Raw genomic sequence first — 24654 nt, 5'->3', positions numbered from 1 at the left:
TGTGACCACTGACTCTGGAAGTATTGTAGCCCTGCAAAACTGGCCCAGGAGCCTTGGGCTTTCAGAGAGTGGGGACCAGAAGAGGTATGAATGTCCTTTAAGGATACCACAGCCTGCCCAAAGTAAAGAGCTTATGGTGCTGGCCAACTCCTTTCCAGTACCCAAGCTATGGCTTGCAGTTTGCCACACGATAGCCCACCAGCCACCACTGGTACAGTCCTGGAGACCAGCTGGACCTGGACTCATTCCATCAGGAACATTGGAGAAACTCTTGATTTCTTGGCAGAGAAAGGTCAACATCTGCCCACAGATGGAGGGTCCTTCTAAGAGAGCAAAACTCAGCCACTATGCAGAGGGGCTGGCTACACTGGGATGGTGGGCCTGATAGCCACAGAGGAAACCTAAGGAAGCCTGTCCTCTGTGTAACATGCCTGTGGAAGGCTATTGGTGGGTCTGGCTTCTTGAAGGCTGAAGTGAGGGACATAGATAAACTACTCCACCTAAACCAATGGCAGCAGAAGTTGATGGTCACCCCCAGAGGAGAAGATGCTGGACTCACCGGAGGGCCTTGAGGCCCTGGTGGCCCAGGAGTCTCAGATGAGCAGGCAAAAGCTGAAGGGAAGGCTGGGCACATCTCTCCATCCCTCTGGAAAAAAAGAAATCATTTGCTCAATGAACTAGTCACTGGATCTCAGCATGGCCAAAGGACACCTGACTCCAGGAGACCTCTAGAGTCATCACCAGAGGGTAGGGCAGGTCAGAGTCAGGGCTGCCAAGTCCTGTGTATGCAGCAGGCTCAGGTGCCCTTCCTAGACACCCACACGAACCCCATGGCATGATGGTATCTCCTTTTTCTCACTCTCTTCCCAGGCTCCTAGCATGTTCAAGCCCAGTATGGGCTCCCAGGAGACTAGTGAGGAAAGCTCCCAAGTCCCCAGGCAGGCCTAGGGTGGTCCCACAGTCTCCCTGAATGATCCTCCTCCTGCACCTATAGAGAAAGGGAGAAAGTTTCTCTCTAGGGTTGACCAGGGACTTCTAACTGACACATAGATGTCACTGATGGAAACTGGATGTCCCAGGCCATGATAGTAGCTACAGTAGCTATAGATGAAGCTTCTTGGACTTCCCCCAAACGCCTGTGGACCTTTCCTATTCAGACCCCTGGACACCTCAGTTGGAAAGTCTGCTTTTATCTCTCTCAGCATAGTGAATCTAGACAGGCCATCTACCCCAGACTCTGTTACAGTGCCTTAGTAGCACACTTACAGGGCCAAGGGGCAGCGTCCAGGGCCTTTTTGCCACTTACCAATGCTGGAAGCTCACAGCACCTGTCCTTGTCTGCCCAAGTATCAGTGCACACGATTTGCAACATCTGGAGCTGGAACTGTGAGGCAGGGGAAGGTCAGGCCCTATAGGCAGAGCCCACCCATCCCACAAGACAAGGCCCAGACTCACTGTGGCTGAGCTGCTCCGTGGCCCTCTGGCCTTGGCTAGCCTCCCTAGTGTGATGAAACCAGCTGTGGGCAGGATGCCAGCATCCCCAATGGGCCGCTCAGCCACCTTCCGACAGTCCACATAAAGTCTGACCTTAGAGTGGCCTACAGCTATATGTACCTGCAGAAACCATAGTAAGTCTCCCACCCCAGATGACATCAAGACAGATTAAAGGGGCCAACACATAGGGTCTGGTATCAAATCCTGACTCCACTCTAGAACCTACTGAGGCCTTAGCTTCCAGAGTAAGCTGCTTCAGGAGCCTCCCAAAAAGAAGAGTTTGTTCTCTGACCCAAATTAAGAAGGGAAGCAGAGCACAAGGGTCCTATACAAATCAATGTCTAGCTCTCACAGAAGACAATCACATGCAGGGAAGGACAAGCCAGAGGGCCAGGGCTCAGACAGACAGTTCCCAGGACCTTGTGGAAGCTTCCAAAGAAGATCTTCTTTGCATCCTGCAGGTCAAAGGTGACCTCCTGTAAGGCTGCCCTGGAATCATGGTTGAAGTAAGTCAGAGACTTTCTGCCAGCTGCCAGGGAGGATACAGAGCAGATGAGAATGGTTGAAAGAGAGAGGCAGTGACAGATCAAAGACCCTACCCAAGGCTGAGTAGGGCCTCTCCACGGCACAAAGCCACGGCAATACCCAGGGTATCTGTTCTCATTGACAGTGGGCATCCATGCCTAGCTGCCTGGGGGAGACCCACAGCTTGGTCTGGGAGGGTTGCCATCCTTGGACTCATGTTCCATGAGGTTAAGAAAGTAGGCAGCAGTCCCCATCCCTCCCAACTTCCAAGGGTGATATGGGGTCCACAGTCACCATCCAGCAGAACCCCAAGGATGGGCTGGAAGTCTTCAGCCATTGTCTGCCACAGTGCAAAGGCTTCCCGGGGTGTCTCAGGGAGTAGGCGCACAAGGAAGACAATGGTGTGTTCTGGTGGCAGGGTTGCTGGGTGGATGTCACTAGAGAGACAAGGGGGTGGAGCAGATTTCAGGGAACTGAACAGAGGTCTTCTTGTTTCAGTTTCTCCTTAAGGAACATGGAAGTGTAGCAGAGCATCCCCCTATTCAAAACTGTCAATGTTTAGTAAGACGTGCCAAGGCCCCTGGGCCAACAGATCCTCTGCTCCCTGAAGCCGGGCCAAGACTACAATGGAGGTCACTGTGCAAGGGCTGCTCTCACTGAGTACATGTACTGAGGTATCTATCAGACTAGGCCAAGGGGGAGTCCATGCCCATGCTGATCCAGGCTAAGGGCAGAATAACAGCAAAAAACGGAATCTTGAGTAACGAATAAAATTATTCTTATCAGTCTGCACCTCACTATTTGCCTTTCATCTGCTCTCAGGATAAAAGCCAAGAGCTAGAAAGATACCAACTTAGCCGTTAGCCTTTATTTTCTTTTATTTCTTGGAGACAGGAAATCACTACATAGCCTGAGCTGGCATGAGAGTCACAGTGATCCTTTCTCAGCCTACTGAGTTCTAGGATTTGAGGTGCTATCATACACAGAACAACTCCACAGTTCTCTGAGCACAATGACCCCAATGATCTCACGATCCTTCCTGGGGCTGCTCTCCATTCTACCACAGAGAGGATTCCTGTGCTCTTAGCAGCCAGAGTCTCCTTGTACAGCAGGGAATAATGGAGGTCACTTGTGTCAGGTGGGCACTCTGAGGAAATTAGTCATCTGTCCTACCCTCTTTTGAAGCCCAGAAAGGCAACAGATATAGAGAGCTACAGAAAAGGTCCATTTGAGGAGAGGATCAATGAAGGCAAATCGCTATTGAGAATCTTAGCATCTTTGATTGAGTTTTGTGGTAAGAGTAGAGACATTGTGGGAGACAAGAGAGGCAGAAATAAGACCACTCAACTGCCTGCATTCCAGGTAAGTGGCTTTGTCTCATGAGTCCAGTCCTCTGACCAGTTGAACCACCAGACTAGATCTTTGACTTGGATGAACCACCTGCTCTGTGATAGAACTTCCCCACCATCAATGAAGGGGTGTGTTGTAAAACATGGTCCTCCAAACAAAACAGCTGCCATCTTCCTCAGATCAGCTACGCCTTCTAACAAGAGATCATGTAACAGGACCTACTCATTGTTGTCATCCCTCAGAAGAGAGGGTGGGATCACTGAAGTCTCACCTGAGATTCTGGCCACTCTCCCTGTAGTCACTTGCATGAACTTCTGTCCTAACTGCATGCTGCCTTGGGTCTCCAGAATCTATACATTGGGAGAAGTTAACTGAAGGGGAGCTCCATTTATGTGGCTATGTGGTAGTCACCATTTATGCTGGGTAAAGGCTTTTGGTAGAGCTGCTTTAGGCTCCTGTAAGTAGCCTCTCACCCATGCTCTGTGAGTCCAATTAATTAATTGGTTCCTGTGGGGCTTATAAGGAAGGGTATATGTCATTTAAGTCTACCTAAGTTGGAAACTCTTACAACAGCACAAAAGTGGGGCAGAGAGAGGGGGACATTTGTATCAAAGACAAGGAAGGAAAGAAGAGGCTGGTGAAGGAATACAAGAGATAATCATTAAGATGAGAGACAGCCATGTATGCCAAATCTGACAGGAGGATTGGGGACACATGAGAACTGGATGACAAGGTCAAGTACAAAGTGCATGTCAATGGCCACGCCTGCCTCAAAGGACACTTCTCACAGGAAAGTATGCAAGTAGGTCGCATGGATGGAAAAGTCACTGAGAAAGTGTAAAACCATATCGAGATACTGCCTTGCACAGTCAGAAAGATGAAATCTACTGAACGTTGGTGGAGAGAGGAGAGCCTTGCAGAGTGTTGGGAGTGTAAGTTAGTATAGGCGCTATGGGAAACAGAATGGAGGATCCTCAAAACACAAAATTAAGAACTACCAGATGGTATGGCAAGTCCATGCCTGGGTACAAAGCAAATGAAATCAGACTTTGTGGTTACTATACTCCATTCACCAGAGGCAAGAAATGGAGTCGGCCAACATTAAATTCTGAGTGAGAAATGAAGCTAGGCTCTGAGGATGGACAAGTATGCATGCATCTCAGGGTGGGAACAATAGTGGATGATGAATGGTAAAAGCCATTGACATGTAAAGTTCAGGTAAGGAAGGGCATAAAGAACTGGAGTATGGGTTCATCAAGGACGGCTGCAGACAGTCACCAGTCATGCAGTTCATAAGACAGGAAGAAAAAACTTTGCTTTCACAGTAATAAAATAATAAGTGTTGGAATGAACAGCTATGTTTGCCCTTATATAACCATTAACTAAGTTACATATCTATAGAAAAGATGGTAAGTCTGTGTGGGTCTCAGATGAGAACCCAGGAAGGGCATTCCCCAAGCCTCTCTCTTGTTTGACCAGGAGGCTTCTGCATGCACCTGCCCAAAGTTTCTAGATGTTCTCACAGAGGGGCATAAACAGGGATGATATTCCCCAGCTTGCTGCCTGTGCTGGCCACTAGATTGCTGTGGGAGCCCATGGTGACATGTTCAGTCCACTTGGGGACTCCTTTCTTGCTCATGGGAGCACATAGTAGTGGTGTGAAGGTCAGTGCTTTTACATCTGTGAGGATTATTTCTATTTTTGTTACATGCCCAGGCCTTGGTTCTTTCAGGTTTGGAAGTGACCCTGATACTCAGTCATACTGTGTGGATTGAAGTTCGGGCTAAAACATGGGACAAGCAGATATGGGTACCTACTAGATACCACGGGCTTTGTGGGTCTTCTCATAGCTTCTTGGAAAGCACCCACTTCTTACAAACCTAGGATGGTGATACATTTGCCAGTCAAGATATAGAGCAGATACACAACCACTTAGAGGGAACAGTACCATGGCTTCTATGCAGAATTTTGTGAACCTGAACGATCTCTGGGCCACATGGGAAAAAGACCCATGCATGGCTTCAAGTCATGCTGGGTATGGAGCCTAATTCCACACACAAGACTTTATTAGTCAATAAAGAGAATTTCTGAGTACACGGAGCTGAAGCCAAACAGTCTGTGGACTACTGACCAGTATCAGAAGTTAGTCAGTTCTGCGACAGGGTCATGGCAGTTATGTGGCAGGCCCCATAACAACTCTTCCCACCCAAGTTTACACAGCCCCTTCTCCTTCTCCCATTTCCCTCTTCCCCCTCGCACCTGACCCGCCGCATCAGTTGAGCATCCTTGAAGAGAGTGAAGGTTGGGGCCATACCCAAGGCTGAGGGCTCCATGGCCACCCCTCGAATAGAGGCATACTCCTTTGCCACGAGGCCAAAGGCCACCATCAGGTCAAACCCTGGTGGAACAGGGAATGGTGACCAGGAACAATTCAGCACTGCTGAAATTTCCCTCCAGCCAGCACAGAAGCCTCAGGCAGCCCCCCTTTCCTCTCTGTAGCCTGAGGACTCTATGGTCCTGACCCCAGCTATAGGCTGAGGCTGGCTTATGAGCCACTGGGGTGATCAATGTCATGGTGAGTTCCCCCAGTTCCTCAAGTACCAGCTCCTTTAACAGCATTAATTGGTACAAATAAGAGAGTGAGATCATGTATGTAATTGGTGCTTAACTGTGTACCACCAGGTGTAGAGGTTCAGTCCTTCTAAGGCCCTATTTCAAGGAAGCAGCCATGTCTAACCATCCCTGCAAGCTTCAGGGCAGTAGCAGCCCTAGGCAGGCTTTCTTACTGGATGTGGGTGAGATATAACCTTCATAATACAGACCTATCTACCTACCCTGTATTTTTAAGGCCCTCCCTTGCTAGACAGAATCCCCTGTCATGCCTCATGTGAAGCATCTCTTCTCCACCCTCTTGCATAGTACTTATGAGGGCTCCAGGCTTTGCATTACTCACCCCAGATGCCTAGCAATAGAGAGCCACCTAGGGCCTGAATGTGCCTAGACAGCTCTGCCTCTGCCCTGCACGTGCGGATGTAAACTTTGGGACCCTCAGTTCTCCCACTGTGAAGCAGGAATAAAACTTCCCTGTCAGCCTTGTGAACTGTCAGGAAAGGTATAAGCCTTGACCTGTACCCTGTAGTTGATTCTTGATCCTAGATGCCGCATGATCCTGCCCCAACCTTGGAAGAGTCAGGAAAATCAGAGCAAGCAAACGACAGAACACAGCTGGCACAAATATACAGGACCTACCTGAGAGGGAACTGTCCGGGTGCAGGGCTGGGCAGGCTGCTGAGAGAATATAGAGGGTCCAGTGACTCACAGCAAAACTAGCCCAGCTACCAGAAGGACCACTTCATGGGCAATTTCAGGCCTCTGGTGAGCACAGAGGGACCTATGCTGAAGTAGGTGCCTGCTCTACTTGTCTCCCTTTGTCACACCAATCGTGCAACCAATTCCTCACTGCCATCCTGGGATCACACTAAGTGGGAGGATGACCCTGCCTACCCTGTACACCCCAGGCCAAAACCAAGGTTCCATTGGGGACCCTGCCTCAACACATTATGGGCTCCAAATGAACTGTAGGCACCAGATGGTAGGATCAGGGAGACGACTGGAAACAGCATAGGTCTGAAGGTAAGGGTACAGGCTGACCCTGCAGCCAGTACAAGGCAGATGACATCACAGTCAGGGCTCCAGGAATAGTGGTCATCCACTGAGCAGTGAGGGACTGATTGTGATAGGCATTTGGATTACAAGTGGATAACCCCCAAAGGGGGCACTACAGCTGAGGTAGAAGGCTTCACAGCCTCTGAAGGTCCTATGCCCTGAGCAACTGTGGCTCCCAGGTAATTGTTCACAGCTGAGCTTGGTCTTGTGGGTTGGAGGATACCAAGCCATTAGAGACCTACCTATTCACGTCCTGTGGCATCAAGAGCAAGTCTTTTCTGAGTAGAACTCTTTGTACTCTCTAGACATTTCCCAGGCACTCTGATCTAGCTTGTTCTGCTTGCTTCAGGCACCCCAATGTCCATGGCCTCTCTACATTCTGTGTTGTGCCTGGGGCTTCACTGGTTCCGGGACTTCACTGGATCTGGGGTCTCACTGTCTATGAGGTCTCACTGAATCTAATATCTGGCCTACTCTGTGGTATGACCAGTTCTGAAGCCTAGACCTAGCATCTAGCTGGACCTTGAGTCTGACTTGGGCTTGGAATTTAGAAAGAGCTGCAGCATTGGTGACCACTAACCTGTGCGGTATGTGGCAGACACTGCCATGCTCTCCCCTGCTCCATAGACAGCTGAGACCAGGACCCTGTACTTGGTGGCAGACATCAGATCTCGAAGCACAACACGGCTCCTGGTGCCTGGTACAGAGATCTGTGGGAGGAGGAGGCCTCTGAGCCTCTCCTTTGAGACTTCCTTCTCCTTTCAAAGCTGCACTCCCTCTGCCCATCTTTCCCTCCAAAAAGAAGCTGCTACACCTGGCAGATAGACAAAATCAGCACCTAAATCCCTGGGTGACTCCTAGCTCTTTATACAGACTCACCGATTTCTCTAGTCCAGAGCCTGAGGCCAGTGCATAGTTGAGCCGATAATGGAGGACATGGCCACTTGGTGGTGTCCAGCTGACCTGCAGGCTGTTGGGGGTCTCTGAAGACAAGGCCAGGCTGGATGGGGGACTCCTGCTTGCTGCAGCTATCCAATGACAAAGCAATGTGGAATTCAATGCTTTCCAGAATGGAGGTACCCATAGCCAGAAGGCCAGCTACCCAAATGGTCTTGCACCATGTCTTATGCCCTGACCTGTACAACCCTACACAATGCCCCTGCTGAGTCCCCCAGCACCTGTAGAAGGTCTTGCACAGAGGGCTGTGCCACCCATGCTGGGGAATTTGGACTTCAGCCACCCCATGATTTGTAGGGTGGATCCAATGGTCCAGCCCGGAGTCTCAGGGACTCAGGTAGCCTGCTTGCCAATGGGTCTGAGAGTATGAGGTCCTGGGCATGTGGATCAAGGAAGGCCTGGGTCCTCTCTGTGCTGCTCCTGTCCTAAGACCATATGAATGGAGGATAGAACACCTACAGGGTGTGTAGCGGAGGGACACGGGGTCGCTGCGAGTGCCGTCCCTGTAGTAGGCAAGGATGGTGATCTCATATTCCACATGCTTCATCAGGCCATGCAAGATGGCTGTGCCAAGGGTCCCTGGGACAGAGATCTAGGGAAAGGAGAGTACAGGGGTTCACCTATGTCATAGGAAGCCTCACCTCCAAGAAACAGACTCACAGGCTATGGGCAGACAGTCTCAAGATACAGGACTGGGATGGGCACAGAGCCTAAGCCTCACTTGGCCTTGGGATCTGGGGCCATTGGAGTTTCTCTGAAAGGTCACCTGCCCCATATCCTTACCTCATGGGCCTTCCCCTCTCCCAAGGGTATCCACTTGATCTGATAAACAAGCACACCAGACAAGGCAGTGGCCAACCATGACAGCTTTACTGCATCTCCCGGGAGCTCCATCACAGACAGCTGGCTAGGGTTAGGAGCTTTCTCTGGAAGACGGGATGTATAAATGGAGTAGAGTGCTGACCTTAGCGGTTGCTTTTAGACAGGGGTCAGCCACATTGAAGAATGCACCTGGCCCCTTGTCCAGACACTTATCCCCACCTGGCCTAACACAGCATGCCAGACACCCAACATAGGTCCTTCAGTAGGACATAGGGGCACAGTCCAGCTGCACCCCAGCCTTGACTTCACAGACTCACGTGTGGTCACATGGCCAGTCAGCACAGAGGAACCACCCCCAAGGTAAAAACAGGTGACTCTGATGGTGTACATGGTAGAGGAAGAGAGTGGGCCCAGAGTAGTTGAAGTAATGTTTCCAGGAAACTGAGTCTGTGGAAGGGATACGGGCAGACCTATCAGGAACCTGAGCTCAGAGTGGGGACTCAAGCTCAGGACCTAGAGCCAGGGCTAGCCTGTAACTCTCAAAACGGGAAAACGGCAATCAGACATGGATCCTCTGCCTGTCTCACCTTTAAATCCCACAAAACATTCTGCCTCTAAATCAGGTGTGGCCATAGCCTCAGCATGAACATTCTGCATCTAAACACAGCCTCAGCATGAAATCACTATGTATATATGTGTACACACACATGTATGTGTGCATATGTACGTGTGCATGTACATGCACAGTATGTGTGTGTGTCTTTGCTTCAGGTCTTCCCCCAATTCCTGCCCTTGGAGGGCTGGGACACTGTGCCTCCCACCATCCTAAAGGCTGTGCATAAGGAGGTTAAACATATACAGACTGAGGTGTAAACAAGAAGGAAAAAGAATACATGGGGTGAGAGCCCAAGGATGCGAGGCTCCCATGCCTGTGTGGATGCTGCATCTACCTAGGATTCTGGGTCCCCCATGAAGCTTTTGGGCCCCTACTCTTACCTGCCCAGAGTGGCTGCCATCACTAGAGACATAGCTGACTTTGACCAGGCGCACTGGCCTCTGGGCTTCCCAGGACACACAGGTTGAGTTGTAGCGCACATCTGAGAAACTTAGGTATCTTGGGGACCCCAGGACAGCTGCAAGGCACAACGAGGCCTCAGGAGCTGGCATTTCTACCCTTGAGACTGAGAGAAGGGTGGGAAGTACTGGGCCTGAGGCCATATAGGTCATCTGGCAATATCTGTGGTCTCCCACCTAGAGCAAGCTAAATAACAGAACGGAGTAATGGCTATGTCAGAAGTTCTTAACCTGTGGGTCCCAAACTCTTTGGGAGTCCAAATGACCCTTTCACAGGCGTCCCTAAAACCATCCCAAAACACAGATATTTACAATTCCTAATAGCAGCAAAATCACACTTATGGAATAGTGACAAAAATAATTTTGTGGTGGTGGGAGGAGGGGGTCACCAAAATATGAGGAACTGTGTTAAAGGGTCACAGCATTAGGAAGGCTGAGAACACTGGGCCTTGCGAACAGATACTCACAGGTCCTGGCACGGATGCTTTGGGCCTCGCTGGCCTCTGGTCCCCGAAGGCTCTTCACTGAGACCTCATAGTCCTGGCCAGGCTCCAGACCATCCAGCAGTACCTCAGGCTGTCTCACATGTACCTGGCAGGAAGAGAGCAACACAGCACTCTCTCTACACTGAGCCTCACCATGTGCCCCACTCCATCTCCCTCTCCCTGCCCTCACCTCTCTCTTTTGTTCCTCCCCAGCGGAGGTAGCCAGCAAGTACTGTACCAAGTATTGAGTAGCCCCAGCAGAGGGCTGCCAGGTGACATGGAGAGTTCTGGATGTCACTGCAGCTAGGTTCAGAGGCCCAGGTGGAGGCAGGGGTGCTGAGGAGAGGATGATCATTAGGAGAATCTCAGGGGAATTGTGGCACATGCAGAACTCATATACATGAAAAAATGGAGCCCTTTTTCCAGTGACAAGACTTTGAGTAGGTAGGGTTGTACAGATGGCCAGGTAGGCAACCACTGATCAGAGTACAGGACTCTAGGTCACCTGTCTCAAATGTCAGTGGGCTGGGTTTTCATCTCACAATCCTTGGGGGCCAGATCACCCTGTAGGCCTAAGGCAGTTTGCTACAAAGGTGGTAAGGGATATAGCATCCAGGTTCACACATACAAAACCTCACATAATTCATGAAGGTGTCTCTGTGAATGACCGGAAGAGGCAGATCCACAGATATAGAGCAGAGCTAATGGTTGCAAGGCCTGGGTGAAGGTGTCAATGAAATGTGCAGTTTCCTTTGGGGAATGAATATGATCTATGATAGTCTTGGTGCAAATAGTCCTTAATATACTGTCCTTTCCATTTGTTTGCTTATTTGTTTAAGTTTCTGTCTTTTGAAACACACACAGGTCTCTATCTAACCCTGGTTGTCCTGGAACTCAATGTAGACAAAACTGGCCTTGAACTCACAAATATCCACCTGCCCCTCTAATGCTGGGATTAAAGGTGTGTGCTACCACAACTGGCAAAGCCCTGAATACACTAACAGTTATACATTGTCCCCCGTAAGCAGGTGAGTGTAGGAGCATGAGCCCTATCTCAGTGGAGCTGTTAACTAGAAATCATTGTAGGTCCAGCAGTAGGCTGAGAGCCAGTGGCCTCAACCATGTGCTGTCACCAGATAGGATGGGAGCCTTAGGACATCATGGCAGCAGCAGTATAGAGCTGTGGTGTGATACCACCGTGTTCAAAAGAGGTCACAAGGGTCCGAAAGTCTTGATCCCAGGCCTCCTGTGGCTTGTGGGAACAGTTCAGACCTAGAGCTGCCTATAGTCATGCCCTGCTGGTACTACCCTCAAAGGGCAAGACTATACAAGGTCACCTTTTTTACCTGTGGTTGCCCGACCTTGCAGGCTCTTGCCAACCCCACTCTCATAGACAGGAAGCACAGAGACCAAGTATTCTGTGTTGGAGGTCAGGTTTCTAAGCTCCATGGATGAGACAGGCCCCTCCACCACCACCTGAGCAGGAAAACTCCATCAACAGGGTGTAGACTTGGGAGACATGGTACTGCCAATCTGGGAGATTGGGACCCCACATGGAGCAGAACAGCACAGGGCACCATGGAGACAGGTGAGACTGTAAAACTATCCACTTATCTATTAGTGTGTCATCAAAACTATTGTGGTGTCTTCAGTCACAGCCCAGCATTCCACATTCTGACTTGGTCTGATGGGTAGCATGTGTGTGTAACTACCCACTCCCAACACTAGCCTGGATCTCTTCTCTCATGCAGACTTACTGTCTCTTGTGTTCTAGTGCCTTCATTTCATTGTTCACCCACAGCTCAGCAGAACACACCTGAACCATGCTGGTTGAGTCCTGTCAGCTGCCCCAACTCCCAAGGATGGTCTCAGCAGAGGCTGAACCTGGGGACCCCTTCTTACCTCCTTGGGAGCACCACCCCTAGAAGGCTGCCACACAATTAGATACTTGAGGGGTGGGTATAAGGCTGGAGTCCAAGACAGGTGGATACTGGACGAGGTAGCATGGGTCAGGAGCAGTCTGGTGGGCATGGGGAGGGGGTCCAGGACCTGAGCACCTGCTGCTGGTTTGACTGTGAGGAAAAGCAATCAGGGACCAAGCAAGCATATCCACATACTCCCTCTGGTGGCCATGTATGGGAAGGACTGGAAAATCCCCCTACCCCAACCCCCAACATATTCAAGGAGGAATCCCTCTGGTTTAGGCTACACTCCCTTATGGGTATTTGGCCCAGTATAGTTTCAATCTCCCTGTCCCTCTGTCACCATGGTGCTGTGTCCTTACCTGGGCTTCTGCCCTGAATTTTTTGGCAAATGAGACGACTGAGCAAAGGAGCTAAGGTGGCCAGCTGAGGGAAGTCCAGCACGTTGTGGACAGTGATGTCCAGTGGTTGGGATGCCAGGAGCTTCAGCTCAGCCTCATCGACATTCTTCACACCTGCTTTAGGGAAGTGTATGCCAACACGCCACTCCAAGACTCTCGTTCTATTTACAGACAAGACCACAGGGGAAAGGACCTACCAGAGTTCCCATTGTGGTGGTGAAGGGGGAAAAACTGAAGCTGTATGTCCTAGATTTCATGGGGTCTCAGTGGAACATAGGAATGGGCCAGGGGAGGCCAGTGTGCTTAGTCTGGAAGCAGACCAGGCTACGTGGATGCTGGTATCATGTACCCACCCACAAAAGAAGGGGCTCCTGGGAAAGAGGCGATCCTAGAACAACTCCCTACACTTGAAGTTTCCTTCCCATCAAACAGTGCAGTAAATGTGGTTGACATCCCAGAGAATACCCAGAACAGTCCTTATTCAAGGAGCAAATGAGGAAGGGGGAAGAGCTGTCAGGCTGCAGTGTGAGTTGGAGGGTGGTATGGAGTTGGGGAGTGTCACAGCAAGGGAGGCAGGGGACAAATTTTACAGATGCTGCTGCAAGGTGTAGCCATGAACCTCTATGGAGCAGGGCTTACCCTCTGGGCCCTATGGGTGTGGAAGTTGCAGGCCAGCAGTTATCATGTGCCCAAGTTTCTAGCAGAGATGGTAAAGCTACCAAGTTTCTAGCAGAGTGCAGAAGTGTCTGTGACCTGGAGCCCACCCCAGCCATGAGCATTCCAACCCAGGGCCCAGGCACTGTGCCAGCTCACCCACAACAAAGACATCAATGTCCTGATCCTTAAGGATCCTGGCAGCTGTGTGCACATCATCCTGAGACTTGCCATCTGTCACCAGAATCAACACTTTGGCTGCCTCTGGACGGACACCTGCTGCTGGCTTCAGGTTCTGCTCCAGCACATGGGTTAGGGCAAGGCCTTGGGAATATAAGGGACAAAGTGATGGGCAGCCACTCGGACCTTCTCAGGTGCCCTCTCAACCACAGCCGATTCAGGCTCTCTGTTCATGCTTCATCTGTCCTGACTTGCCAGGCTAAAGGCACTTGGGATCAGAAACAGCTCTTCCTATGAAGAGTACCCACAGCCCAGCAAGGCCATGCCTAAGAAGTCACCTGCGAGGCTGACCATCCAGCCAAGTAGGACTGAGAAAGAAGCTGCCTATGATCAGGGCAGACCCTTGCTCTCAACAAGGTGCCCAAAGTTCCTCACTTTTGCCAAAGGTTGCGGTGGGTGGTGGTAGTGGTCGATTTTGCCCTGTAAAGTGTGACGTGGGCTCAGCACCCACCCATCACACAAATGTTCAGGGGCAGAAGGAACAGGAAAGGGTGGGCTTCAGAATAGCTCTAAACCTCAAGTCCTGGGACATACCTGTGAATGTGTTTCCTCCCTTGTAGAGGAGGTGGTGTACGGCTGCTAGCACTTGCTCCTTGGTGTGGAAGGAGTTCAGGTCCCACTCAGTCTGGGGGTCTCCACTGTACTGTGTCAGACCTAGGGGTGGGCTTTGGTTGTTGGGTTGAGATTTTTGGGGGAGGGTCTTTCTTTTTTGCATCACTGGGGGGTAGGCAAGCATACCAGGCAAGTGTTGTGTGCTACTGCCTCCTCAATGTCAAGGCTCAGTTTTGAAAACCAGATCCACAGAACCACCTGCTCTGGGTACAGCCTATAGGAGTCCCACCCCCAGGAAATGACACATTTTCAGGGCCCAAGGCTCACATAGAGATATCATCAGGGGGACTAATTGGGAGCTAGCCATTCCTGCAGACCATAACAACAGCCCTGACACACAGATAAAGTGAGTCAGGGCCTGACCCAGACCAAGCAGGCTTCCATCAGCCAGGTTTCTTAACTCTCTCGGCAGTTGACAACCTTGAGAGGCTGTAGCAGTCACTATCCTTTTCTGAGGGCAGTTACTGCCCTACTGCTGGTGAAGACTCAAGAAGTCCAATCAATGCTACCCCACACCCCACCTCAAGGGCAGGGCAAAAGAAACAGCACCCACCTACTTGGACTTTATCTGGTCCTATTGCAAAATGTGTGATGATGCTGGCCAGGAAGTCTTTCACCTGCTGGAAATGGTTGTGGCCGATGCTCCAGGACCCGTCCACCAAGAAGATTATATCAGCAGGTGTTGGGGGTGTGCATTGGAACTGGGAGTTACCTGAGGCAGGTAATAAGGAGTGGGGTACTGGGTGGGGCCTATGGCCTCCCCAGGATACCTCAAGTATTGGAGAACTAACTGTAGTCCTCAAAATACCCTTCACTGGGATCTTGGGGCAAGGTCAGGGTTTCTGAGGACTTTGTGTCTCATCAGGCTTAGGAAAACCTTCATGCATCCTAGTTTGGGGTCTCAGCTTCTCCAAATCCCTTCACAGAGGGTTGATCACAGGCTCAGGTCCAGGGGTCACTTCTGCCTTCTAAAGCCTCTGGCAGCACTATGTCTGAACCTGACAGTTTAGTCCCTAGGCTGATAGGGCTTCAGCACCCACATTTCTAGGTCCAGCTGCTTATAGGTGGCCACCTGATATGGCTGGTACTGTCAGCACCATAGACAGTCCAAACCTGGGCAAATTGGCAGGAAGATCAGACAGGAATAGTAGCAACCAGAGACTTCTGTGGCTTCAGGACCTTACATCTCCCTAGAGTTCTTTGTAGATAAAATGCTCCTACCTGGGGCCCCTGATAACTTGACAAAGATGGCACATGACAGGCCTCAAGAGATTTCTGAACACAGTCAAGTGATTCCTCTGTGGCTTCTGATCCTCAGTCTAAAGAAGGGGCCCAGGCCTGCCTGTAAGACTCTCCATGGAGGAACAACAGTATACCAGAAGATCATATCCATAGCAACAGAAGAGAGCACAAGGCCTGGACAGGAGGGAGTAATACCCAAGTCTGAGGACAGAAGCCTTCCTACAGCTCTGTGCTATTGGAGCAGGAAGTGTCCTGATATGATGGGAGACAGATGAGGACACAGCCCGACTCCATCTGGTGTCACAGGACAGAACTTACCTAGCTTCCCTTGCTTTCCCACTGAGACTGCAGTGTGGCTCTGCCTCTCCTGATCTGTGGCTGTCTGAGCAGAGTCTTGTGCTCCAAGGCCCTGCTTGAATTTCCTCTGATCCTTACTGGCCACTCCTGGAGGCAGGGGGAGGGGTCACAGCTGCTTCCATGCACCTCTTAGACCTAAGCTAGGGCCTTAGGGCAAAGACTACCTGGGCCCTGCACATGAGATTAGTGAGTCCAGGAACATGACAGATAATCCTAAATTGAAGCTAGAGCACGTGGTCAAATAAAAACAAGAACTTCTGGCCATATGACAAAACACAGGAAACTTCACAGGGCTTTCCCCTCCCCCAGTATTTACTCTCATTCTACTCTGACAAACCAAGAATGGGCAGGTCCCTGCTTGAGTTGAAGGGAATGCTGGGCTCAGATGTTTTCTCATAGTCTGGGCCCCTCTGAGGGAAGGAGGTAGGCTCCAGGGTGGCTCCTGCCAGCCTCCAGTTGCCTCTGCCCAAAGATTGGCTCTTCAGATCCTCAACTGCAGAGAAAGGAAGGACTGTCAGGACCAAGACACCAGCCCAAAGTAGGAGCAGGGGCTTGGAGCTTAGGGGTTTGTGCACTTCCTGGAAGGCAAATCCGCAGACTTGCTGTCCACCTCTTAGAAGATGAGCAGCAATGTCAGGAACGGGAAAAAAGTCCCAAGCACTTCACAGGCAAAGTACTTCAGGGAACAAGCCAGAGGCCTTCCAACCACATCCACCCCTATCTGGGTGCAGGATGACTTACTCACAAACTCCTTTCGTGCCAGCAGGACAGGCCCAGAGTCAGTGAGCTTGAAGATCTGCAAGGTGTAGCTCTTGGAAGGGCTCAGGCCACCCACAGTGGCCTTGGGGGTCTTGGTGGTCAGTATCAGCTCCTGCTCCAAGTCCCCTAGGTGGGGGTAGAGAGTTGTTGAGGCTACCAAATTTACTATACATGTGAGTGTATACATGTGGGTTGGCACCTATCTATGTTGATGTGTGTATACTGTACATGTCTGTGCATGTACCACTGCATATGTACTATGTGGGGTATGCATATGTGTACATGTGGATGTGATTGGATGTTTGTGTGTATTGTGTATGTTTGCATACATATTACACATGGGGTGTATGAATGTGTGTGCTACATGTGTGTATCCTCAGGTAGTATTCAGGTATACACGTACATGTGGATAGATGTATGTGTACTGTATGTGTGCTTTGCATGCACATACACAAAAATGAATGTGTGTATATATGAGCTATGTGTCCTTCATATGTATCTATTATGCATGTGTGGTGTATGGGTATACATGTACATGAATGTGTGTGCATATGGATATGTGTATTACACATGGATTATGTACATAGTATAAGAAATCATCCAAACCAATCCCTGTTGAAGTCATGGAAGGGAGCAGGATGAATGTCAGATGGGAGAGCAAGACATGGGAAAGGGGAAGAATCTCTGGCAGCCAAAAGAAGTCTCTTCTTTGCAAAAGAACCTGTCTTGTGGGAGAACGGCCACCGTTCCTTCTTTGGAATGCTGTCATCTAAGATAGATAGAATGGATTCCAGCATTAAAAAAAGTCATAGCCATGCCTGGCAGTACAGTTCTTTCATTTTATTACTCTATTGGCAGAGGCAGACAGATTTCTGTGAGTTCAAGGCTAGTCTTGTCAACAAGGCAACCTCTAGGCTGGCTGGCCAGGGATATACAATGAAACCCTGTCTCAGAACAGAACAAAAACAAAAATCATGTGATTCCAAAGAAACCTGTTCTATCTGGAGGCAGATGAGGTGGAGTCAGAAGAAGTGACCTTGTAATGGATCTAGGAGAGATACCTAGACTTATGGATGTACTCACAGAGCCTGTGTTCTCAAACAATAGGGAATAAAAATGATTCCCATCTGGAAGAGAACACTGTTTCTGCACAGTGGGCTGTCCCCAGACCCACACCCAGTCCACTGTAGGCAGTGGCCAGGCAGGGAGCCACAGACCAACAAGTTTCTGCTGTTTAAAATAATTTTTTATAGCAGCAGCAGATGGGCTTAAGCTGGGTGTGCTGGCACGGGCCTCAAATCCAGGCATATAGTGGGATGAGGTAGGAGAATTACTGAGTTCAAGTCTAGCCTGAGCTATGCATTGAGACTCTATCTCAATTAAAAAGAAGAAGAAAGAAAAGACAATGTTTTTAAAAAGACAGAATGTCAAACTGACTAAAAAGAATACTCTGGTCAATATCCCTCTAGAAGCCTTCCTATTATATTAGTATTTTATAACTTTTAGCTTTATGGATTCACTGTGTTCTTTATGTTCTTTTTATTTTTATAATTTATTCTTTTTCTATCATTTTCTTCTAGTTTACCTGAATTTGCTTTTCTGTTCTATATAACTTAGTATGGATGCTTAACTTCTTGGGCCTTTTATTTTCCTTTTTCAATACTGGGGCTCACTCATTCCAGGCTCACACCTGCTGGATAAATGTTACCACTGAGCTACTACATCCTAAACCCTACTTTTGTTTGTTTTTCTAACTTATGGAGCTAAAGCTATTAATGTTCATCTAACCAACAGCAAAAATAAATACAGTGTTCATGTAGCTCAGGTTGCCCTTGAACAGGGGACCCTCTTGCCTCAGCCTCTGAAGTAATAAGATATAGGTGTAGCCTTGCCACACCCAGCTTGTCGTCGTGCCCTGTCCCTGTAATTGGAGGACTAACTGGGGTTTGGGCACTCTCCCTTCTCACTTGTTCACTGCACGCAGGATCCAGGCCATTCTTGGCACCTTCTGTGTGTATTCCTGCTGGGTAAGGAGAATACAGAGGCCTCTCCAACTACATCTGATCCATGTGATTGAGGAAAGGAACCCAGAAATGATAGAAATAGCTCTGCCAAGGATGGTGTAGGGAGCAGCTGGCTGGAGCAGGCTCAGTGAATCCCACGGATGGTGTGAACTCATTCCCACAACTTTATTCAAGTGGAAAGCCTTGGTCCTGAAGAAAATGGAAATGATATGCACTGTCTTTTATATCAATGTGTTGAGACAAAAGGGATTCCATCTTTAAAGAAATTTGCTTTTTTTAAAAAAAAGGCATATGGGGGGTGGGGAGTCCCTGTCTACACCTTCAGCATTTTTCTAAGATCTAAGTTTGTGCTCAAGGTTACATCCTGCTCTCTAAAGTTGCACTTGGCTCATCAACTGTGTTGTTTTAAGTTAGCCAATAGGTAAGAATGTGAGACCTAGCTCTCTTCATTCAGAATGAAGTACAAGACTTCTTTAATTAGGAACAAAAACACATTGGGACCTCTGACTGTGTGTGGCCCACACTATTCTATAGGAGTAAAACTTTGTGCTTTGCCAAAATCCAGAATAACAAACTCTGGACTGTGTGGTCATTTTCTTGAGACCCTAGACCCATTTCTTACAGTCCTAACAGAGGAAAGAGGAGAGAAAACCTAGTAGGGAGACATGAGCTCTCCATACCTGCCATAGGTGTCACCTGCACCAAGTAGCCAAGGCCACTTCCCTCTGTTTCCCTCCACTTCATCTGCAGTTGGTCCTCGGGCAGTACTGCCAGCCTTAGACGGCTACTTACTGTAACAACAGGATTGGAAGTTGGGGTGTAAGACAGACTTACCAGTGACCAATGGACTACCTCCTCAACCAGGAGGCTTTCCCTAAGAGGCATGGGGGGGGATATAGCCCCACCCAGGTGTCTTTAGTCTGTGGTCATGAAGATCCCACATCCTTGTGATCTTCTATGACAAGGCCACACTGGAGAAAGTCTAATTCCACCACTGCAAAGGAGGATCACAGTAGCGTGTGCACGCTCACGCATGCATGCGCGCACGCACGCGCGCGCGCGCGCGCGCGCACACACACACACACACACACACACACATACCAAAGTCATGCTAGGTTGATGCATCCCTTGTGGGCAGATTGGATATAGGACCTCAGCTGGAACTATAGCGATGGCTGTCTGCTTATGTGCACATGGTGTGTCTTCGTACACCTGTGCCTACATGTGGACATGTGTGGGATCCAAACCAAGTTTCAGCTCTCAAACTAGGGATGGCAGTATTATGGCTAGTAATGTCAGCTTTAGAGAATCTAAAATCACCTGGGATATCAGACTCTGATACCTTGATTTTGTTAACTGATGTCAACAATGTGGAGAGACACATTTTAATTGTAGATGGGGCTAGTCCCTTGGCAGGGGCTATAAGAAATTGAGGTAGTGAGTTGAGTCCTAGCATTCACTCCTTTTTGCTTCTGGACGGTGGATTCAGTGTGACCGGTTGCACCTTGGCTTCCCTGCCATGATTATTCTACCTTGACCCATGAACTAAAATAACCCCTTTTCCCCATAAGTTACTTTTGTCAGCATTTTGCCACAGCAAAAGGAAAAAAAGACAGGATAATCCTGTCATGAAGGAGAGGGAACCCATGGTCAATGGATAGGAGGGGGACCATAGGACCTGTGCTGACCTCCCAGAAAGCTTCCGGGCTCTGTGCCACAGACAGCTATTTTTGGAAAACGGAGACAGAGGCCTCTTCTAGTCTCCTCACCATGTGCTGGGGCAGAGAGAGATAGGCAAAGACTGAGGGTGATTGGGATAGACACAATGACCCATTCAGAATGAACTCTTTCCGGATGGGCTTGGCTGCTCTGATCGTGACCTACTGAAAGGCAGGAATGTGTCAGGATGAGGTGGGGGTTCAGACAGGCCAGCTGTAAGCATGGGTCCCTACTCTTGCCTATAAAGACCCTTCTGTATTTTTTTCCCCTCAGTGTATTAGGGGCTTTTAGAACCTCAGTCTCAGAGACAGTACAGGCACATGTTCTCCTCCCTAACCTCAGCTGCACCTCTCAGTTGGCCTCTGAGGCCCCAGCCCACCCCAGTCGTGCATGGGTAGCCTGTCATGCTGAGGCCTGAGCTGGGAACAGTATTTGTGGGTCTTGCAGAATCACTCTCAGTTGTTCATATGACAAAGCCTTCCTTCTAATTGAAACCTCAGCCTACAAGCCCCACCTTGGGGTTCTTCTAGCTGAACAAAGGGAGCTGAGGGACTTTGCCATGTGGCAGGCACCTCCTTGGATAAGAGGACATGCTGGGAAATGAAGTCTGTTGGGCTCCAGGCAAACCTGAGTTGGAACCACCGACAGTGCTGTGGATAGTAGTGGTAGGAAGATATGTTTTTAACTTGGATGAGAAACAGATTCAAACAAGTCAGGTGTTATGAGTAACATATTGCTCCTGGGAGCTAGACGTAGCCATGAGTATGAAGGCTATGGAGAGACAGAAACATGCCTCCAGGGACCCACCTGAGCCAGCAGCTCCACAGGAAGGAGTCTGCAACACAGACCCTCCCCAAGTCCTGTGTACATCTCTTGAAGTCACAGAAATACTAAGAGAGACTTTCCCATAGGGAGCCTGGACTGGCCAAATAGGAAGGGACCAGATGGAAACTCTTATTCCAAGACATGTACAGAAAAGAGAGATGCACCACCCTTCTAAGACAGTGTAGGAAGGCTTTTTCTTCTTGGGATGGAGGAGGTAGGAGCATTGATCTCTATTAAGCCATGTGTGTATATGGCTTTGCCATGTGGCAGGCACCTCCTTGGATAAGAGGACATGCTAGGAAATGAAGTCTGTTGGAACCAGACTGAAAAGTTTACAGAATAACAAAGCAATGCATAGATAAAGGATCAAATTTGGAGTATGCCAGTAATCTTGAAATAACTTAGACAAAAAAAAAAAAAAAAAAAAGAGCCTCCCTAAGCAAGGTTGAAAGACCACGAGGTCAAGGCAAAAGCTGTGAGGGTTCTTTCCTTTGCTCTACCAGCTTGCCTGCTCCTGCAACAGCTCTTGGGTTGGCATTTACTCTACAGGGAAATGCCTCTTTTGGCAAGTTGGAGGCTTGTAGCAGAGTTCCTCCTATAGGCAGTGGGGGCATTGCCTCCTTACCTTGTCCCTGCCCCAGTGCCAACGTGGTGCCCAAGAACATCCAGAGGCAGAAGCGGAGGTAGGAGCCTTGGAGGCTCATACTGCACAGCCTGTAGGAGGAGAGGTCAAAGCCCTTCACCACTTGAGGAACTGCTTTACCCACTCCCTGACCAGAAAGCTAGTTCTCCATACATTCCCATGAACCAGCAGGTTGTCCCTATGGACATGTTGATGCCCAGAGGCCTATTTGTCATTATGAAATGATGATGAAGACTGAAGCCATGCTGAGGCAGGCCCACTGAATAAAGGACCCTTAGCTGCACAACCTCCTGGTGCACTCCAGTACCCACTGCAGGGAGTCAATTCTCTCTGAACAGGGGAGCACTGCCTATGCACCTCTGGTGTTCACAGCCACAATAGATAGACACAGTGGGGATCACCAGAGTAACAAAACCTTGAGGCCCTAGCAGCCCCACATGGTATCTGAGATCGGTTCAGATAGATTCATTACCATCAAGATCATTACACTGGGTGGCTTGCCCTCAAGCAGAAGGAACATGTGAGACCAAATTCTGATTAGAACAGAAGCAGGCAGAATAGGGATGAAAAGTGTTGGGGAACCCTTGAGTCCTCTCAGAAGTTGGGAGACAACACTTGAAAAAAGGCCAATGGGGCCCACCACCTAAGGGTGGCATTTTGGAGGGAACACAAGCATGACCCAGTCTGGAACTTGTGAACCTGAGGACCCCAGATATCCTCCCCCAGCCCCAAACAAAGCACCTGAACTTTCTGTATACTCAAGGTTACCCTCTGCAGAGAAGCCAGCTCTGTGAGCAGAGCTGAGACCAGTAGGAAGCTACAGGCTGATACACCCTAGAACAATAGTTAACCTGGGAGTTGTGACTCCTTGTCTGTCAGGGTGGGGGCATCTAATGACCTTTTCACAGGGATTACCAAAAAGTATTGGAAAACAGATATTTACATTATGATTCATAATAGTAGCACAATTATAGTTATGAAGTAGCAACAAAAATAATTTCATGATTGAGGGTCATCATAACATGAGGAACTTTTTAAAGGGCCACGACATTAGGAGAATTGAGGACCACTGCTCAACCCATCCAGAAAATTTAAACTAAGGTGTCAGTGCTATGGACCACTGCCCCATCTGCCTGCGAAGTGCCACAGAACTGGCCCTGCCTTCTGGACACACTATGAAGCCAGATCCCTCCCTACTTCATGGCCAGGGTCGTTACAGCTGATGGACATAAGCTTCCCTCTGCTATCCACCATCCTGTTTTGTATATCCTTAGCTCCAAGTGTCATCTGAAACTCTCATAGGACCTGGAGAATATGCTTAGGTCTCCAGGGTACATTTGGGTCCCTCAGCTTGTAGGGCCTTAGCATTTTTCCCAATCTCTCCCCAATGGAGTCCCTGGTAGCCCCCTCATGCACCCAGCCCCAGGGCCATACATGAGTCACTAACCTCCTGCTCCAAGGATAGTGGTCCTCACTTTCCAATGCCTCTTGGTCTTGCTGTGACAAGGCTGGAACTTAAAAAAGGTTCCCTTCCCTGATGTCACTACTAGGCCCGCCCTTAAGTCTTTTCCCCTCCCTTCTGCTGCCACTTGGGGCTTGTTTTCAAAAATGAGATGGTGGTCCCAGAACAAAGGACCCGTTTCACACTGTACTGGGAATCCCACCAGGGGTAGTGGGGGATGGTCTCACAGAGGAGGTCCCAGAGGCTTCTTGAAAATAAAGGCCAGTGTGTGTAACCCTGGATGCTGGGCATTGGGAGCCTCTGACCAGCCTATCTGGGGGAAGGACCATTTAGACTACCACTCACTAGGGGATGGGGATGGGGTCCGCGACCTCTATTCCCTTCCTTCCTATTCACCCTAGAACTAGGAACAGGCCCATGCCACTACTCACACCTTCCTGAGCTGAACCAGCCTGTGTGGGTTGGGAAAACTCTGCTCTCAATGAAGCTCTCCTGATCCATCTCAAAACCACCATGGTCTCACCCTGTAACTCTTGGCAAGGTGGCCTGGTAGATCAGGCCAGGGATAAAAGGCCCTTACTCCCACTTCAAGGCATGGCTCATGATCCAGCCACTCTAGGGTTCCCATGGGTCCAGTGCAGTCTTTTCAACTACACATGGGCTCTAACCCATGATGTGGGATCTAGTGTCACAGTCCCTACAGACCCCCCCATGGTCAGATAAAGGTTGTCCTGGTAATCTCTGGATACACGCATCTGGCTGTAACTCACAGGAATCTTGAAATACCTGTGTGCATTCACGCACAGCTCAGCACTCCACTCTGCGCTGTGATCCTTGGGTAGACTACCCTGTACTTTCTACCTCCTGCTGCCTAGAAATACCCTGGCAGCCCTTGGACCAGCCCGGCAGTCCTGCTTTCCCTGCACTTGGCAATGGCATGTGTACACCCATCCCACGCTCTGAGATCCCTGCCATAACCACTGCAAACTAAACCAGAAGGGAGTGCCCTGGAGCCTGCTCACCTTCCTCCTGACCATAGCCTGACAGTAGCGTATACTAACATGGGAGTAACAATCCAAGTGAGCAAATGTGATGATGGGGGAGCAGACACTCAGAATATTGTCTTAATGGCTTCAACGGAGCGGGGCTGACCCAAAGTGCCCTCTGGTCTGGCCGTTTGGGGGCAGGAAGTATTCAATGAAGCTTAACTTGAGACTGATATCCTTGGCTGCCCAGGATCCCTCGACACTAAAACTCACACTCCCTAACAGCTGACCAGAGGCCCAGATCAGTTTCAATCAAACAAGCACTAACTCCACCCAGGACATTTGGTGGGAGACAGAGCTTGTCTGACCCATGTAGGCTGGGTCAGGCCTCAGGAAGGTAGGCAGTGCAGGGCATCCCAGGTGGAAGTAGTGTGG

At 49.6% G+C, this 24654-nt stretch overlaps 1 protein-coding gene across 1 annotated transcript in view; it reads right to left on the bottom strand.

Moving 5' to 3' along the window:
• Nucleotides 1-24644, bottom strand: part of Col20a1 (collagen type XX alpha 1 chain) — a 33274-nt gene extending 8630 nt beyond the window's left edge. Inside the window, exons 1-26 of the mRNA XM_052184552.1 lie at nt 21754-24644; nt 19265-19375; nt 16543-16686; nt 16139-16294; nt 15763-15888; nt 14756-14914; nt 14125-14244; nt 13510-13674; nt 12658-12810; nt 12276-12445; nt 11720-11849; nt 10564-10709; nt 10356-10479; nt 9811-9947; nt 9132-9261; nt 8776-8918; nt 8452-8584; nt 7915-8063; nt 7616-7745; nt 6619-6657; nt 5629-5767; nt 2314-2456; nt 1914-2023; nt 1456-1614; nt 1307-1384; nt 560-646 (exon numbers count right to left, since the gene is read on the bottom strand). Of these exons, the coding sequence (XP_052040512.1) occupies nt 560-646; nt 1307-1384; nt 1456-1614; nt 1914-2023; nt 2314-2456; nt 5629-5767; nt 6619-6657; nt 7616-7745; nt 7915-8063; nt 8452-8584; nt 8776-8918; nt 9132-9261; nt 9811-9947; nt 10356-10479; nt 10564-10709; nt 11720-11849; nt 12276-12445; nt 12658-12810; nt 13510-13674; nt 14125-14244; nt 14756-14914; nt 15763-15888; nt 16139-16294; nt 16543-16686; nt 19265-19375; nt 21754-21832 (3360 nt within the window). The 5' untranslated portion in view covers nt 21833-24644. The remainder of the gene's footprint in view (nt 1-559; nt 647-1306; nt 1385-1455; nt 1615-1913; nt 2024-2313; nt 2457-5628; nt 5768-6618; nt 6658-7615; nt 7746-7914; nt 8064-8451; nt 8585-8775; nt 8919-9131; nt 9262-9810; nt 9948-10355; nt 10480-10563; nt 10710-11719; nt 11850-12275; nt 12446-12657; nt 12811-13509; nt 13675-14124; nt 14245-14755; nt 14915-15762; nt 15889-16138; nt 16295-16542; nt 16687-19264; nt 19376-21753) is intronic.
• Nucleotides 24645-24654: the final 10 nt, after the last annotated feature.

Source organism: Apodemus sylvaticus, chromosome 5 (genome assembly GCF_947179515.1).
Source record: "Apodemus sylvaticus chromosome 5, mApoSyl1.1, whole genome shotgun sequence".
NCBI classification, from domain to species: Eukaryota; Metazoa; Chordata; class Mammalia; order Rodentia; family Muridae; genus Apodemus; species Apodemus sylvaticus.
Note: the sequence above shows the minus strand (reverse complement) of the source record. Positions and strands in the feature narration are given on the sequence as shown.